Genomic DNA, 14823 nt, shown 5'->3' on the forward strand with positions numbered 1-14823 from the left:
TATTGAAGTCATTGAGTTGAGGTTGACTTCAATCAACAATTATTTATTTATTTATTTATTCATTCGTTTATTAATTTAAATTTTCACACAGCAAATCTTCAGTACAACTATGAAATCTATATGCAAAAATTATACGATTTAAATGATTGACATGCAGGAGCCAAAGAAGGAAAGTTCTCTTTCGCCTCTTTTTTTTAACCCCCCAGGGACTCACACTGCCTGCCTGCGAAGATATGGCTGTCGTAGAAACATTAAATGCCACAAACTTTCAACTGTCAAGCCAAATTGTTCCCAGATAATCTTCATGTTTGGTGGAGTATGTTCGCGTTCAACATTCATAAACGGTTAAAAATGTTGAAAGTCTGTACAGGCAGAATCTCCTGGATAAGAGTTTGCAAACTGGAAAACTGAACTTAAAGTAAAAAACGGGCAAAAATACGTAGGGTTCAATGAATGAACAAAAAATCGACAGCATTTGATGTGGAGGAATTATATATTTTAATCTCTGTCAAATCTATTTTTATTTGCGATGTTTTTTCCTCGGTTTGCTTCTCTTTCTCTGTTCATCATCAGCCTAAAACCCATTAGTATCACTAAAATTTCATCTTATATTTTATTGATATGTACCAAGCCTTCATCTCAATAAATCTTGATACCATCTGTCAGACTGGACAAAACTACAATCACCACAAGCGAATACAGGCATGCGCACACCAAAAACGTACATATAATACAGGGAAGCGTGACACTGCGTTGTGTGCGTGACACAGATCTCTGTGAGGGACCACGTCCGGCGGGAAGGGGCCACTTTCGGTACGGTGCACGACGCTCCGCTTTTTCACGCTTTCTGAAATACAGGAAAAAGAAACCAACATTGTCAATAAAGAACTCAAACTTGCGCATTTCAAATGAAGCGATGATTTTAGCGCGCTGCAAGCTGGAAACGAAAAACAAACTCTGATTACAATCAATGAAAGATATTTGGAATAATAAGAGGACTGCTTGGGGTGTTTTTGACTGCAGACACCGTGACAGATTACAGCAGAAATTGAATCATTGCAACTATACTGTAGTTAACTAAGTGGTAAAAACATAGCAAAGGTACAGGAGGATAAAATGAAGGCTGAAGGAAGATTTACTGTAGTATCAAAAACGAACAGACACAAAGGCTTCGGTTTGTTCCAGAAAGTCAAAGGTTCAAGATGCCCAGTGATCAAGAAATCAAGAGGCTTATTTACATGGAGAGTTTTTTTGTTAAGCCAACAAAACCTCGAAAGTGATAAAAAACTAAAATAAAGTGAATGACTTTATTTAACTGTCTAAGTGTTGTAGTGTTAATTGGGGACACTATAAATCAGTGAAATAAATATACAAACTGAGCATAACATTTGTTAAAAATCCCAACTGGTGGGAGGCAAACCAGTTGGCTATTCACGAAGCCTGGCCGTGATTAGCTCCACTGGATGTCTCTGGTGCCATGTTATTACTCGGGCCGTAAGGCGGACCGAGTTAAGGTTTCGGTAGCATTATCAAATTCTTTTTTCTTTTTGGGGTCCCGATGGGCCGAGAGATAAGACTTCGGGCCACAAGTTATTGTTCTCGGTCTCGTTTTTTATACTCGGCTGGTACGAGTTACGTCTTCTGTCGTGTTATCAAATTCTTTAAATTCTCGGTCGCGTTCTTTGTTTTCGAGCCGCGAGGAGTGCATGAACAAAACATGCGAAGCATGCGAGGTATGAACAACCCCAACATAAACTGCTAACCGTTAAGCTAACCGGAGAGCTATTCAAGCTAACCTAAGTGCTATTTAGGCTAACTGGAGTGCTCTTTAGGCTAACCGGAGTGTTTTTTAGGCTAACCTGAGTGCCTCAAGGTTAGTTTTGTTCAACCGAAAATTTGGCAGCTAAATCAGTCTATGACCTCGCGGGCCAAGATAGATAACGATGTCTCACGTTTACTATAGAAAAACAATCAATGTAGAAACGGTTTCTGTCTTCAAATAAAAGGTGAATAAGAAATGCTTTCCCTGAATTTCATTTAAAAATATAAACAGCGAAACATTGAAACACGTACAAGGATATAAACGTTCGCGTGATACGTAACGTTACTCTAGATCCCGGGGGGGCGGGGGGGGGGGGGGAGTATTCAACAGATGCTTGGGCAGGGAGGTGCAGCCCGGGCGTTCAAACCCTGACCCTGTTTAAGACACAATTCTCCAATTTCCCTATCCCGTTTAAAACAGAATTCAAAATTTTCAGGCCCTTTCTAAGACATTTAACCCACAATCACACCCTGTTTAAGACTAGAATGAAATAAGAATACGCTAGTTTCTTACTGTATTTGAATGCATTGGCAATCACAATCTGTTTAAGCCATTAGGTCATATAGGGATACCCTGTTTAAGACAGAAAGTGATGAAATAGATACCCCGTTCAAGACAAAACACCCTGAAAACCATACCCTATCGGGCCGCACGTCCCCGTTAAGGTCACATAAGGGGGTGTAGCGGTCTCGCTCAAGTTAGAAATGAAAGTCTCGCTCCCGGGTTGTCACACGCGCAGTCGAGAATACCAAGCCAAATTAGGTTACGATTCTTTCTTTATTGTTCCTTCGTATTCCTATTCTTGTGGCCTCTGGGCACTTATCGAAGCGGTCAACTGAAATGATTACATTAAGAAATTACCTAAATATTCGTTTCTTTTATAGCTAAAAATGATCACAATCCAAGCGCACGTGATATTGAAAAGAACTAAATAAAACAGTCAAGATCTAGTGAAACTAATGGAATAGAAACAACTTACGACCTACATAACCATGTAATCTTAAACATAAGTAAGTTGTCGCTTACCAACGTTCGCGGGTCTTAATTTCTTTGGAGAATTTCGCTCTAACTTGTCTTCTAGATCTTGATCTCAAGGGGTCTTAGTTTGAACTGAAACGCGAGCTATGGGCTATGCCTATCTATAATGCGGTAATCACGGCGGTAACATAAATCAAACCACAAAATATTTCGCGACGTATTTGATTCCAACGGAAGCGGTTACATGGCTCCCCTAAATTAATACCTTAATTTACTCTAACCACTATACCTTATTTGCAAACGATAACAAAATTAAATTTTCTCACTGTTCATCTTATCTATCATCTTAATGTTCATGGTACTCATTAAGAGTTCTCTGATGGCTCCTCGACGGGGATTCCCGGTCTTCACTGATCTTCTGACATCAGCAGCACTAGCTTGTGGATTGGTCTTTCCAGCGTTGACAACGGCTGCCTTCTTCTTCCATCTGGTGTCAGATTTGGATTGCCAACGTCTAGCATCACCTTCCGTACCAATCCATCCTGGTCTGGTTGGGCCTCAATAATACGACACATCTTCCACTGATTTCTTGGAGTATCTTCATCCTTGACTATCACGACGTCATTGACTTGAAGATTTTTCCTTGGCCGGGTCCACTTCTGTCTGGTTTGTAACGAGAGAAGAAATTCTTTCTTCCACCTGACCCAGAATTCGTTCGTTAAATGTTGAACCCGTCGCCACCATTTTCTTGAATACAGGTCAGTGGATGTGAATTTTCCCGGTGGGGGCAGGACCACCTTCGTTTTCAACGTCAGGAAGTGATTTGGCGTGAGTGGTTCTGCTGTGTCTGATGATGTGGTACCTTCTGCTGTTAGAGGTCGGCTGTTAACTACTGCCTCTGCCTCGCACATGAAAGTCCGTAGAGCTTCGTCGTTCATTTGGTGGCCATTTTTCTCTAGTAGGGCGGAGAGCACACTTCTCACGGTTCTTATTTGGCGCTCCCAAATTCCACCCATGTGACTAGCGGTGGGGACGTTGAGTTTCACCTCGAACCAATCACAGCTTTCTTTTAGCATCTCTTGTTTTACTTGACTTTGGTCCATTTCCACTAACGCTTCCTTGAGCTCTCTTCGTGCTCCAATGAAATTCGAGCCATTGTCGCTGCGCATCTGACGCACGGGACCACGCCTACATATGAAACGGCGAAGGGCGTTGATATAGGAGTCTGTTTCCAAGGAGTTGGCAACTTCTAGGTGAATGGCTCTTGTTACTAGGCATGTGAACAATACACCATATCTCTTGAGTTCCTTGCGTCCTTCTCTCACGTACCAGGGTCCGAAATAGTCCACTGCGCAATATGTGAAAGGAGGGGTAGGTGTTAATCTGTCTGCTGGGAGATCTGCCATTTTCTGTTCTTGCACCTTTGCTCTAAGCTTTCTGCAAGTGACGCATTCATGGACCAGCCTGGAGACTACTGAGCCACCGCCTATGATCCAGTAGCCAGAGGAACGAATTTCGTTGAGTGTAATTCCTTTTCCTTGATGTAGAGCCCTTTCATGGTAGTGTCGGGCCAGAAGCTTGCTAACGTGCCCATGTCCAGGCAGAACAATGGGGTGCTTTACATCTTGAGATACGCTAGCTTGCTTTATTCGTCCACCAATTCTTACTAGATTGCTATTATCTAGGAACGGATCCAGACGGGAGAGTGGACTGGCTCCTTTAGGTTTCTGAATCCTGGGTCTTGAATCATCTTCTCTAGGGGTTTCGTTATCTGTAGTTATCTTCTTCAGTTTGCTCATCTCTTCTTTAAAAGCTTCTTTTTGCACGTGTCTTATGATTTCTTGTTCTGCTTCTGTTAACTCATCGACGTCAATCGGACGATACTCGCGCGCTGCGGATCTTGTCTTCACTCCATCCATAGTTGCCTGCTTTCCGCGTGTTCTTTCTAGTAAGATCTTTCGGTACCGCAAGCACAAAGCAACGGCGCGTTTTGCTCTGAACCAGCTTGAAAGGTATTCCAGCCGTTGAAGTAGGGTTGCGTATTGCTCTTTGTTTGTCGTACAAGTTGTAAAGGTGGATGCCTTCCTTATTTCTTTATCGTCAGGCTGCAGGGATTCGGGCACACTCCTCTCTAAATTCTTCCAGCTATCGTGGTGATCCCAAAGGAAAGAAGGTCCTCGTAGCCACCTCGAAGGCTGCAGGAGGTCTTTGGGGCTCAGACCGCGCGAAGCATCGTCGGCCGGGTTGTTCTTTCCGTCAATGTACTTCCATTGTTCTGGAACGGTGCGTTCTCTGATCTGCTGAACTCTGTTTGCAACGAAGGTGTGAAACCGGCGTGCGTCATTGTATATGTATGCCAGAACTACTTTGCTATCGGTCCAGAACACTTCTTCGACTTCTTCGTATCTCAGCTCTCTGCTCAGCATCTCGCTAACTCGGACGGATACCAGGGCGGCTGTCAGCTCAAGGCGCGGTATGGTTATCGGCTTCAGAGGGGTAACACGTGCTTTACCCATAACTAGTGAGCAGTTCACTCGGTTTCTTGTGTCCACCAAACGGAGATAAGAACACTGGCCGTATCCTTCTGTGCTAGCATCCGAGAAGTGATGTAGCTCGACTTTCTTGAGGTTGTCCATTTCCTTTAATTTGAAACATCTTGGGACTTCCATCATCTCTAGAAGTGGGAGTTCATTTCGCCACATTTCCCACTGCATCCGTAGTTCGTCAGGTATGGCGTCATCCCAGCCTATGCTTTCCTTGCATAGCAGCTGCAATATTCTTTTTCCGCGTAGCAGGAATGGGGCCGCGAGACCAAGCGGGTCGTATATCGAGCTTACTGTTGACAGGATGCCACGCCTCGTCAGTGGTTTATCCTTTAGGGTAATACGGAACTTAAAAGCGTCGTTCTCAATGTTCCATTCTACGCCGAGCACACGTTCAGGAGGAAGTAAATCGCGGTTCAAATCAAGTTCCTTGATCTCCTTTGCGCGCGACTCTATGGGTGTGGACTCGACAACTTCTTTACTGTTAGACGTGAACTTGTGCAGTCTAAAGCCTCCTCTCATGCACATCTCAGTGCCGTTCTTGATCAATTCAATGGCTTCTGGTACGGTTGGGACTGACTTAAGCCCATCATCGACATAGAAATTCTCCTTAATAAAGGAAGCTGCTTCTTTTCCAAACTCATTTTCACCGTCATCAGCGGCGGTTCTTAGGGCTAAATTAGCACAGCCCGGAGAGGAGGTAGCACCGAATAGATGTACCGTCATTCTATATTCTGTTGGCTCCTTTGAGGTGTCTCCTTGTTCCCACCAAAGGAAGCGGAGAAGGTCACGATGTTCCTCATTGACGTGTACCTGGTGGAACATGCCCTCGATGTCACAAGCGAATGCCACAGGTTCTTGTCTGAAACGACACAGGACACCAACCAAGGAGTTTGTCAGATCAGGGCCTTGTAGTAGATGGCGATTAAGGGAATGTCCTTGAAAATCTGCTGAACAATCAAAGACTACTCGTAGCTTGTCGGGCTTCTTAGGGTGATACACCCCATGGTGAGGAATGTACCAAACTGTTTCATACTGGTCGGGGGCCTTCTCTGCGTGGCCTTCTTGGAACATCTTCTGCATAAATGACACATAATCTTCCTTGTATTTTGGGTCAGCGGCAAATCGTCGACTTAACTGCTTTAATCGTGCTTCAGCGTGTTTCTTGTTGCATGGTAAGTGAACGTTTTCATTGCGGAGTGGTAAGGGGATTTCATAATGCCCATCTTCTGCTTTATGAATACCATTAGAGGTAATGTTCATAAACTTCAAATCTTCCTGGGACATGGCTAAGTTCGCATCTTGAGGCTCAGAAAAGTCCTGCTCGAACATTTTCTTGATTGCCAAAGGTGCCATTATCTCCTTACAGCTTCTCAGAGGGATGAACTTGCCAGTTGAGGTTTCTTCGCTTGCTATTTCTCGTGTAGCGACGCGATGGCATCCAGCTGTCATTTCGATTTCATTATCATGATCTCCGTGGTTTCTGGCTCCTACCACTCCCCAGCCCAACGTTGTGCGTATAGCGTACGGGTCGTTTGACCTTCCAGGAACTATGGATCTTGGCTTTAAGGCACGAACGCAATTGTTGCCTATCAGTAGGCCGATGCTCAAGTGCTCTTCATATGTTGGGATCTCTTCAGCAATTTTCTCTAAGTGCTCGTACTTTCGGGCGGTTTCCGGGCGAGGAATTTGTCCACGTTGGTCTGGTATATTCGCTCTTGTGTACGTCTTAGGGAGGGGTATGTCTACTTTGCCGTCAAAGCGTGATACGATGAGACCATCAATTTTTTGTGTGTCAATCTTTTCTATGGCGTGCATGGTGCCCAGCTCTAGCTTAATGAAAGGACCAGTTACTCCAAGCTTGTTTATTACGTCATCGGTGACAAAGCAGGTATCACTCTGATCATCTAACACGGCGTAAGCTTTGACTCGACGATCTGGGTCATTCTTGTGGTGAATCCATACGGGGAGAATCATGGAGGTTGTAGTGTTACTGCAGTTTACGCAATTGTTCGTGGCTCTTACGGTTTCCTCGGTGCTTTCTTGTCTCTTTTCTTCAGGTGAAAAACGATGGAGGGCAGTCGCATGTGGCTTCTTACACACCTCGCACTGAGTTTTCTGCTTGCATTGTCGTGCTGTGTGGCCTTGACTTAGACAGGAGAAGCATATTCCTCGCGACATGCAGAGTTCTAATCTTTCTTTGAACGGCTTTTCCGTGAAGTTCTTGCACGCGGCAAGGCCGTGTTTTCCCTTGCACAGCATACACGAACTCGCATCCGGGGGGTGTTTGCACGACGATTCGCTGCCTGTGGTGGTTAGTGAGATGCCATGTTGCTTCGTCCTATCCTTTCTTTCAGGGGTTCGCCTCATCCTATCGGCAGGAAGCTTTCTTTCCTTTTCCAATTCTTTCCTAGTTGAGGTTAGGGCATCGTGCGAGAATACTGGATGATTGGCGTCAAGGGATGCTTCTTGTGTGAAATCGACGAAGTTTGCAAAGGAGTATTCACCACATTTTGCCTCTAGTTTCTTTGCGCTTTCTCTCCACTTATTGCCGTAGAAGATAGGCAAGCGAGCTGCGAGTTCTCGAATCGTTGAGTAGCTCTCGAGTTCCTTTAAGTACTTCACGGATTTCATCGTTTCTTGGGTCATGATAAGAAAGTCGCTGAATTCTTGCAAGTCTGCGCTTGTTATGCATGGCTTCCAGTTCCTCAGTTTATCTCTGTATGCTTCGTAAATTCTAAAGGGGTCTCCGAAGCGTTCTTTCAGTGTTTTTCGCGCTCTTTTGTAAGCATCTTCGGTCCGCAATCCTAGCAAACCACTGATCGTTTTTTGTGCTGCTCCACACGTGTATTCGCCTAAATAGTAAAGCTTGTAGTTGGGGTGAACAACTTGGTCTTCGATCAATGCGTCGAAAGCGTTTTCCCATTTTGGGTACTCTAAGATATTTCCGTCGAAAACTGGAGGCTTGGGAACCGGAACTGTCATTCTTCGCAATAATTCGACTTGCGTTTTCTGTATTTCTGCGTTCTCTTCCTGAATACGCCAAATTTGAGAGTTGTAGTGATGCTCCGGTGATTCGATACTTCTCGCTGATTGGTTGATATCTCGATGAGCCAAAGGCGTGTTGACGTCACGTTGCGAGAGAAAGTGAGGCGATGTTCCCGCGCTTGTATTCGCGGTTTGTTCGTTCACATCTGGTGATTGTTTTGGTGTTCCGACAATAGGGTCGTTAACTTCGTTATCTTTCCTTTTAATTTCCTTGCGGGTAGTTTTATCCGCTTGTGGTTGACCAACTGGCTTAGAGTCGGAAATTCTTTGTTTTTCGCTTTGTTTTTGTAACTTATCCGTGGCTTCTTGTAAGACAATGGTGTCGTTTAATTCGGATTCTTGCAGAATCTTCTGAATTGATTCGGCCGCGGAAAGTTCTCCATGCAATTCCTCTCGCTCATGTAAGCGCTCGAGCTCCTTTTCTTGAAGTTTTAATTCGTCTCGCCGCCTTTCAATTTCCTGTCGCCTTTTAAGTGTGTCTAATTTTGCTTTAATTTTCGCGGTTTCGATTGCGGCTCGCTTCGAGGAGGTCGTTGAGGACGTTCGAATGGACGATGCTGATTTTCTAGAGCGTAGCTTTGAGTTTTGCGAAACTAGCTCAACTCTTTCTATTTCTTGGTCTTTTATTCTTACTTTGACGTCTGCTAAACATTCTAACGCCGCATTGTTTACGTCGAGGAATTCGTCATGTATCTCTTGTTCCGTTTCCGGAAGTTCTAATCTGATCAAAAGATCAGTCACGTTTTCGTGTGCAGCTTGAAAGGTTTTTAGGTCAGCTTCTAAACCGTCCTTGCAAGCATTAAGTTTTACAAGGTCCGCTGGTTCTCTTAAGGATGCATAAATGGCGTTCGTACGCGATCGGAGGTCTTTCATTGATCTTTGTCGTTTCTTTGTACCGATTTCCAAGTCGAGTTCTAGACCCTTTTCGGTGCGGTTTCTACTCCGACGCTCCCGACATTCTTCGAATTCTTCATTAGTAACGTGGCTATTTTCTTTGAGGCTTTCATCGCCACCACGTGCTCCTTCAGAAGTACGAACTTCTTTGGTATTTTCTACTTTATCAGTATCCATTGTCTAACTTCAGTTCATAATCCTCTTAGACTTGAGTTCTTAGAGTTCGTTAACCCTCGTTGTTGACTGTAGCGGTCTCGCTCAAGTTAGAAATGAAAGTCTCGCTCCCGGGTTGTCACACGCGCAGTCGAGAATACCAAGCCAAATTAGGTTACGATTCTTTCTTTATTGTTCCTTCGTATTCCTATTCTTGTGGCCTCTGGGCACTTATCGAAGCGGTCAACTGAAATGATTACATTAAGAAATTACCTAAATATTCGTTTCTTTTATAGCTAAAAATGATCACAATCCAAGCGCACGTGATATTGAAAAGAACTAAATAAAACAGTCAAGATCTAGTGAAACTAATGGAATAGAAACAACTTACGACCTACATAACCATGTAATCTTAAACATAAGTAAGTTGTCGCTTACCAACGTTCGCGGGTCTTAATTTCTTTGGAGAATTTCGCTCTAACTTGTCTTCTAGATCTTGATCTCAAGGGGTCTTAGTTTGAACTGAAACGCGAGCTATGGGCTATGCCTATCTATAATGCGGTAATCACGGCGGTAACATAAATCAAACCACAAAATATTTCGCGACGTATTTGATTCCAACGGAAGCGGTTACAGGGGGTACCACCCCGGGTCTAGATCATACCGAAAATTACGACCCGTAATTGACCCGGCGTCCCATACATATTAGGACCGTACACTGAATGGTTTCTGTCCCTAAACGAAAGGTGAAAACGTATGGATTAAAGCCCGGGGATTATAAAAAGTATTCGTGACAAATGTCGTTTTCTCCTGTACTTCATTCTGACTGCAAGAAATGCAATTCTATCTGGTGGTTACTTATTGCCTCACTAAATCTCTGTATCTATCTATTTGGTAGCCTGCGAGCAAGCTCTCTTGGGGGTGGGGGGCGGGAGGGGGAAAGAGGATCCACCCCCAAGAGAGCTTGCTCGCAGGCTATCTATTTGGGGGAATTGGCGATGCTGTAGGTTATCACTGTTAAAAGATTGTAGGCTTTACGCACCACACACGTCAAAAATAGCCCGAGTATAAGCTGGAAACAGCTTCTTGTTTAAGGTAAGGTTTCTGAAGTAACAAATCATTTTCTAATAGCTGTGAGTCTATTAAGTACTTGACTACTACGCCATCCCTAGGGAATTTAGTGTGTGCGGCCAGTATGGCCGATTATCTTACCTGAGAATATGTGAATCATAAGTGTTCCTGATCTCGCTTCTTAGTTCTGTGGAAAGGCAACAGCATAAACTTGAACTACTAAATCAGTCATTTCAGAGATGCAAGAGATACAGTCACTGTACACAGACAAGACGTGCCCACTCTAGAAATCTAAAACGGAACTGTGCAATACTTTCCTCTGGTGAAACGTGTTTTCAGATAACAGCTATGTCAACCTTACTTGTCCTGGGGCTAGTGAAATGAATCCTACGTATTCCTTGTAAACAATGTTTGGTTAATCACCAGAGTTGATAACTAAGGGTAAATTGGCTACCGCAAAGAGATTCGAGTGCTGACGTTTCAAGCATTAGCTCTGACGAAATGCTAACGCTTGAAACGTCCTGAGCATTTGATTCTCTTTGCGGTAGCAAATTTACCTTTAGTTATCAACTTTTGCGATAAACCAAACATTCGTTCTTACTCGCCACCGACGCAACTCCGCAGTTTGTTTAGCAACTAACCCCCTTATCCATTTGCTTCTTAACAATGGCTTCATTAGTCAGACAAATTACTCAGCGCACGATTTAACCGAAAAGGTTTTCATGGAATCTAATTCATCTGGTCCAAGATTTATTTCTTACCGCAGAGCGACTTCATTGTCTTCATTGGTTGACCTAGTTCTGGCTGATTGAATTTAAAAAACATTTTTAAAAAAAATATCTTACTATTAGTATTACCTATAAAAAAGTCTTCTTGTTTCACATTTAATTCCCGTTAAAAGGCCTCCAAAATCACTCATCATTTCAGAAACCAATAAAGCCAAGTTTTGATAGTCGACTTCCTGGAGGAATCTCATTGTCTTGTTCCGCAGTTGTAAAAAAGAACTATGAATAACAAAAATTATCTGCTTGTGCAGTAGTAATCTGGTCAGAATGTGGGACCCGCTCTCGAATGCTCGAATGCTTACGGACCTCGGTTATGGTCTTAAAATTAGGGGTGGGGGGGGGGGGGGAAGGGGGAGAAGGAGAGGGGCCCGGGAGTACCTGAAGCTGGTGTTACATGTTCCACTGTTTGCCTACACAAAGGACATCTTATTGTTCCTTTTTTGCCAGTCCTGAAGTTTAACTGACGTAAACACGGGTCACAGAACAGATGATCACAGGAACACCTAAATGGCTCAAACAGTAGATCAAGGCAGACGGCACAGCAATGGCGGTCTTGAATTTCTGGTACAGCAACCTTCCGAAAGCAAAATAAACGCGAACATTAGCAGCACCAACTGAGCGGAACGAAAAGATACACAATATACAGCGAGAAATGTCAATTGACATTCCATGGGGGATTAAAGGGAAGACCTCAAGTGCTGTCAGGAAGAAAAGTATTAAGAAAGAAAAAAACTTTTACGGTCAATTCAAGGTTGGCTCTCTCACACTACCCCAACAAGAGGCTTCTCGTAGTCATATATACTTGTCTCGTAACGCCGAAGGTTGCCTTCTTGTCTGTTTGTCTCTTTCTTTTCCCTTCTGCTGACGGGACCACTGGAGAAATTAGTGAGAGGCCACACGATGGGCCGCATTTATGAACTGAAAAACTGGTTTTGTAGCAACCCCATTTCGTGATTTTATATTGTAATTCCAGCTTGACACCGAAAAAAAAGCAATAGCTTCTATCGATAGGAGTGCAGTTAGTAACAAATGTATAACGATCTTGTGTTCTATCTCATTGACAATGTGACAGTTTCTTCAATAACAAGTGTTAAGTAAAATCTAACTGTTGTACCTTATTACAGAATATGACAGTTTCTTCAGTAACCAGTCTAACAAATGTAGCACAACTTGAATCTATTTTTTGCTGTACCTTATTATTGAATGTGATGGTTTCTTCACTCAAGCCTTGATCAACAGTCAAACAACCGTAGATATTTTTATCAGCAGCTACACTGTGAGTCACTGCTTCAGAGCTTTCTTCTATATGTACATCCAAGTCCTCATTCTCCACTGGCCTGATCTGATGACGTCCTTTTTTAATTCCTTTAGATTCGTAAGTCGGCAGATCTCCTTCATCACATTTAACATGAATTGTCCTACTTGAGGAGTCACTTGATTCCACTGTTTGATCCAGATTTAAGCTACGAATATGGCTGTCCTTTGTAGAAACTCTTTGACATGTCCGATTTCTGTTTTCATTTAAATTTTTGTGTTCTTCACAAGCATGAGGTTCAAGCAAATACTTCATATCCCCACACTGTTTACACTTGACACAAGAACTGCCAGAAGATTCCCCACAAAGACTTTGGCAAGAAGTATTAGACACAAATGCTGTTTGTCCACTGTTATGATAACTAGCTACAAAGGGAAATTTATTACATATATTAGAATTACATACAAAGGAATCTAGTTCAATAACGCTGCTACTAAAGCTAGAATTTTCTCAACACCAGTCCAGACTGCACATGCAGCCCCCAGACTGAGGCATTAAGAAGCTCATTACAATATGGTTAACAAGTACAATGAAAGTTACTCCTCAGGATTTTGTCAGCTTCCTTTTATTATTAATTCACCATGTACTTTTATTATTAATTCACCTTCATTTTTGTCCTCTGCGTGGTGTGAACATGTGTTATGGGAGCAGGAGACATCACCAAGCTCATAAACATAGCCATCACTTAAATCCATCGCATTTGACTCCAATGGAATATTGCCAGAATTGTTTAATATTGAAGGCTCAGTTGGTACTGGTCTCCTGATATTCAGATTTGTTAATTGGCTTTGTGGAAAGATGTGGTCAACTCGACTTTTCTGAATCCATATAGCCGGGATGATAAACCTTCCACAGTTACACTGTATTCCATGAACAAAGTCAAATGCTCCGATGCGACTCTTGCATTTAGGGCAGTATATTTTTCCTTCTGTCCACTGGGCCTTAAAAATTCAAAATGAAAAACACATCAAAACAAGAAACAAATCAAAACTGAATTTTGAGGGCATGAGGAAATTGTCAAGGACTGCCAGTCACCATTTTTCCATAACTTGACAAATTGATGTTTTTCACAGCAGAAAAGGAACAATTTAAAAAAAGCAGTATCAAAACTCAGTGCAAGTAGTACTAGTCGCAGACCACTGTTAAGGGTCATAACTCATAAAAAAATATTGTCACAGCTGTAAACATCTTCCCTGCTAGCAGAGGCCCCCTTTCCGTTGTATTCGCTGAACTGACCAGCTCGAAGAAAAGAGACCTCTGCCCTGGGTTGAAACGGACTGTGTTGAGCATGTGCCACAGTTACCTAGCGAGCAAACCGTCACGTGGAGGCCATGTCACTATGCGGGCTCACTAAATAACTGTAAATGAATGCGTGAGAGAAAGTGGGCTCAGTCATGGTCAGTAAACAATACAGTGAGCATCTTGTGTTTTGTACATAAGCGTCGTCCATGACTATGGACGGCGGTTGAATCAAAGTCTATTTCGACCCGCGCAGAGGTCTCTTCTCCTCGCGCCCCTCAGTTCAGCAAATACAACATAAAAGAGGCCTCTGCTAGCAGGGAATATACATTTGATTTTATTTGTGAAGTTGATGCATTTAATTTGTAAAGTAGGGAACTCAGGCCAGAATATTGTACATATACATGAAGGAATACATGTAGCTGAACCAAGGTCACAGCTGAAGACCCACCAGGTGGGAACTAAAACAGCCTCAGTCTGTGTGACCTCTCTGCAGATGGGATCCTATTTCCATAGTTTTGGGGCTGCTATTTGAAAATAATGCCCTGTCTCCATATTATAAACAATGGTTCTTGGGACCAGTGTTTCAGTGATGGTACTTTTAAGTTTCCAGTGCATGTCATCTTAACAAACCTCTTCCACACTGTCAGTTACCCAAGGAAGCATATTTTCATCTCTTAGGAACCAAGAAGAACACTTTCCACAGCTGGATATAACTTCTTGATCGCCAAGATCCACGTTTTGACTCAGCTTTTGATTTTCAAATACGTGTGACTGAAGGTGGTCGGAGGAGAATAAACGAATACGACATTTTCGACAACGAAATGTCGACACTGCATATAAATTCATCATGCCAGTATCTGTCAATTTTTATAAGTTCTGCCCATTTAAAATTTAGTCATGACCTAAACTGTTGAAGCAGCCATGTTAAATTTCAAGAACACTGCACAGAATTGTGGGATACTTGTTCCGCTG

The 14823-nt window shown here is 43.0% G+C and overlaps 2 protein-coding genes and 1 pseudogene across 5 annotated transcripts; all 3 read right to left on the reverse strand.

The window, feature by feature from the left end:
- LOC146453453 (uncharacterized) overlaps positions 1–14823 on the reverse strand; it is a 315682-nt pseudogene that overhangs the window by 44813 nt on the left and 256046 nt on the right.
- On the reverse strand, positions 23–14790 carry LOC146453456 (E3 ubiquitin-protein ligase RNF180-like). Of its 4 annotated transcripts, none has more exons than XM_085096616.1 (6): positions 14482–14780; positions 13331–13550; positions 12487–12974; positions 11673–11871; positions 10651–10696; positions 23–847 (listed from the first exon to the last, which is right to left on the reverse strand). In XM_085096616.1, exons 1-6 carry the CDS (start codon positions 14698–14700, stop codon positions 640–642), a joined length of 1380 nt encoding a protein of 459 aa, XP_084952742.1. In that variant the 5' UTR covers positions 14701–14780; the 3' UTR covers positions 23–639. The 4 variants fall into 4 exon arrangements, with proteins under 4 accessions (XP_084952742.1, XP_084952740.1, XP_084952743.1 ...); XM_085096614.1 differs by having other exon boundaries at positions 24–847; positions 13214–13550; XM_085096617.1 differs by having other exon boundaries at positions 28–847; positions 11673–11868; positions 14482–14790.
- LOC146453457 (uncharacterized) lies at positions 2498–10061 on the reverse strand. Its single transcript, XM_085096577.1, has 3 exons — positions 9877–10061; positions 2849–9685; positions 2498–2657 (listed from the first exon to the last, which is right to left on the reverse strand). Exon 2 carries the CDS (start codon positions 9460–9462, stop codon positions 3208–3210), a length of 6255 nt encoding a protein of 2084 aa, XP_084952703.1. The 5' UTR covers positions 9463–9685; positions 9877–10061; the 3' UTR covers positions 2498–2657; positions 2849–3207.

This window comes from Pavona decussata, unplaced genomic scaffold, assembly GCF_977016875.1.
Source record: "Pavona decussata unplaced genomic scaffold, jaPavDecu1.1 SCAFFOLD_330, whole genome shotgun sequence".
Taxonomy (NCBI): domain Eukaryota; kingdom Metazoa; phylum Cnidaria; class Anthozoa; order Scleractinia; family Agariciidae; genus Pavona; species Pavona decussata.